Below are 3273 nucleotides of genomic sequence, written 5' to 3'. Positions count from 1 at the left end.
GGTTAATGCTCCAGAAAGTGTAGGTGTTCAAAATTGATTCATGTGGATCGTCTACAACTGTGGAGACCATGAACCATGACAGCACATAAAGAGGTAAAGGCTGGAGTACAGTGGTTACCTAACAAGTAGTGATTAATGGTGAAAAAAAAAGCAGACGTGTTGCCACATGCCATGGAAAACGTACTGCGTACGTACAAAACAGTTTATGCTTACCACGGAGAATTATTTTAACTGAATGAAAGCGGTGAGTCACGTCTTTGTGTTCCTCTCTGCCTTTGTGACTTTTCCGAGCAAAGACGGGCCATCCCCTTGCAGAGCCAAAGCCAGAAAAGAAAGAGCAATGTTCAAAGCTAAAAGAAGGCGGCCAGATATCTTTAGATCGATAACAATTGTGGATTTTTTTTTTCAGGGGTTCCTGGATGGGATGCTAATCTCTTACACACTTCAAAGTGTTAGGATTAGACTTTTTCACTCAAGTTAAGCCCAGGAATCAAATTACAAGAGCTGCCTAGAAGATATAACTGAAGACAGGCACAGAGTAGAGACAGCAACATTTTCATGTGGTTCTGTCTCAGACTAAATGCTGATGATGAAGGCTATCAATAAAAACTGCTTTGCTTCGCAGCTGTTTATGAAAGATGTAATAGAAGAGAATTCACTTGACCATTACTTTATAATACAGCACCCTCCACATGTACTGGCAAAATACTATGGAAAAAATTCAAAGTTTATTTCAGTCATTGCCTATAATCCTTCACCAAATTTCTTTAGAAAACACAACATTTAATTTGTGTACAATTGTTTGGAAGTTAAAAAAAAATTCCACAGAAGAGGATACCACAATTATTGCTTATTGAAAATAAAAGTAAAATTTAATGAGTTGGCAACATTTTATTTGAAAGGGTGTGCATAAGACTGACATGACACTGTCATAAACATGACATAACACCTGTCATGAACATGAACAAGTCTTTATGAATGTTTATGACTGTTGTCATGAAGTGTCATTCGGTAAATAAAGACACTTTTAATGCAAAGTTGCTCTAAATGTTGCATTGAAAGTCCATTAAAAATGCCATCTTTGCATCAAATTATCATAATTTACAAAATCGTGCAAAGTTGGCACTTTTAATTGACTTTCAATGCAACTTTTAGAGTAACTTTGTATCAAAAGTGACATTATTTACCGAATGACACTTCATGACAACTGTCATAAACATTCATAAAGACTTCTTTATGTTCATGACAGATGTTATGTCATGTTTATGACAGTGCCATGTCAGTCTTATGCACACCCCTTCAAATAAAGTGTTACCAATGGGTCATTTTACCATACTCAAATTATAGATTATTTTTGTTATTTTCAGTATAAGGTGATACTACTGTACAAAAGAAGTATATTTTAAGAATGTTTCCAATGTGTCAATAAGTGTGAAGACTGTTGTACATAAATATCTACTTGCCCTAACCCGTAAAGTGATTGTAAAGATGTACAGCTGCAGATAACATTTCAACATTTGAGGAGTGAGTGTGGTGGAGACGGGTTTTATCAGCAGCAGAGGACCATGTGTTTCAAGGATAACTATGCAAAATCAGTTTGAATGAAAGCTATAAAGACAGAGAGCTAAAGAATTGAATCTATTTTTTTTCTTCCCATGTTGACAGAACTATTGGCAAAAAAAATATTGTCTCAGGAAAGATGCCATTGCTGTCCTTTGAGATAACTAAAGTTTTTCCATGCAAAAATCTTCAGTGCATTGTATTGGAGTTTTGTGATTGAGCAACATAAAGTGGTGCATAGTTGGTAATTGGAATAAAGAGGTACTCATGTAATTTAAACAAATAAAAATTTAGAAGAGCTGTGTGTGTTTGCTCCACCTCCCCGGCTTTCAATTGTTTCTATTGTCTCGCTCTGCCTTCTCCACACCTTAGTCCTAAACCTAACCCATAACCCCAAAGCAGCACTATCAAATATGTGGATAATAGGGCCACACACCTGGGAAATGGCCACACATACACACATATCCAAAAGTGGTCAGGAGATAGGAGCTGACCCAGAACAATAGAGGTATGTCCCTTGGAGATGTTCCTGCTAGGATTTATAGAGGGGAGCAGCACAGCAGACCTACATGGACTGATAGTGGTTGACCTGTTAGAAGATATAAAGTCAGATGAGGAGATACAGACGACCATCTACAAACAAGGCCACACAAGATCAGACACATTTCGATCATGTTTGTGACCCCGAGTTAACCTATGTGTCTGTTTTGCCCTTCTAGCTCAGCTCAAAGACCATTTCTGTTATTTCGAACACCGAGGACACAAACTGTGGAGTCGCTTCGTGTCAGTTAATAAGGATGAAATGGGATTACACAGACTTGCCTTTTTTTTTCTACAAGTCCTGTGCTGGACCTGGTCTCTGGGTCTCAGGTCTTTAAAGCCACCGCTGATGAGCTTGACTGGTCCTGTCACTTTACGGGCAGCAATAATCGCTCTTTAGGAGGCTGAGAGGCTGAAGTGAGCTCTAAGAACCCTCTCTGTCAGCTTTAACCTGCCAGTAGAAAGAAAAAGTCATAATTATGGTGCTCGCAGGATTTAAATAAGGCTTTCTGTTCGGGCCCTGATAGAGGCGCACACACACACACACACACACACAGACACTTCCACTTCAATAAAAAGGCACTAATCAATCAGGGGTTCCCTCTTCCACGGCTTCATTGAAGCCCTCATCTGAAAGAAGGACTGACAGCCCTCAACCTCCCAGCATTGTCAGACTAGACTGATTAGGCTTCTGACTGGCTACCTCAGCCACCAGCCAGCAAAGCACCAAGGTTAAAGGGTCTCCATTTGAAATCGGCAAGCTCTGAAAAGTTGGGGACACCTGCTTTTTTAAAGTGATGCTTGTCTCCGAGGTTCTCTCCTCTTTTTTGTTATCTGCAATTTAAGGGCAGCACAGGGGAAAAGGGGGGGGTGGGGGGGCAGTTGTTTGGGAGAGTGAAAAAAGGAGTGAGAGGGGTGCTCTCTGTGCATGTGTGATTTAGTGTATGTGTGTCTGTGTGGTGTGTGTGGCTTAAGTTTTTGAAGGGGGAGCTTGGCTGTAGGCCCAAAGCTGGAACAAAGAAGGGACACTCTTTACATGCACATCCAGACAGGGTGAACTGGCCAGCAGTGTTGGGATCAAGGCAGGAAAAAAAAAAAAAAAAAAAAAAAAAAAAGTACCAAAACAGACTTTGTGATTGCAAAAACAGGGAACTGACAGCAGCACTAACATCA

The 3273-nt window shown here is 40.1% G+C and overlaps 1 protein-coding gene across 1 annotated transcript in view; it reads right to left on the bottom strand.

Moving 5' to 3' along the window:
* Positions 1-1360: 1360 nt before the first annotated feature.
* phrf1 (PHD and ring finger domains 1) overlaps positions 1361-3273 on the bottom strand; it is a 60132-nt gene continuing 58219 nt past the window's right edge. Inside the window, exon 17 of the mRNA XM_016681592.1 lies at positions 1361-2551. Within this exon, the coding sequence (XP_016537078.1) occupies positions 2525-2551 (27 nt within the window). The 3' untranslated portion in view covers positions 1361-2524. The remainder of the gene's footprint in view (positions 2552-3273) is intronic.

This window comes from Poecilia formosa, unplaced genomic scaffold, assembly GCF_000485575.1.
Source record: "Poecilia formosa unplaced genomic scaffold, Poecilia_formosa-5.1.2 Scaffold287, whole genome shotgun sequence".
Classification (NCBI taxonomy): Eukaryota; Metazoa; Chordata; class Actinopteri; order Cyprinodontiformes; family Poeciliidae; genus Poecilia; species Poecilia formosa.
The sequence above is the reverse complement of the archived record's forward strand: the minus strand, read 5'-3'. Positions and strand labels throughout refer to the sequence as shown.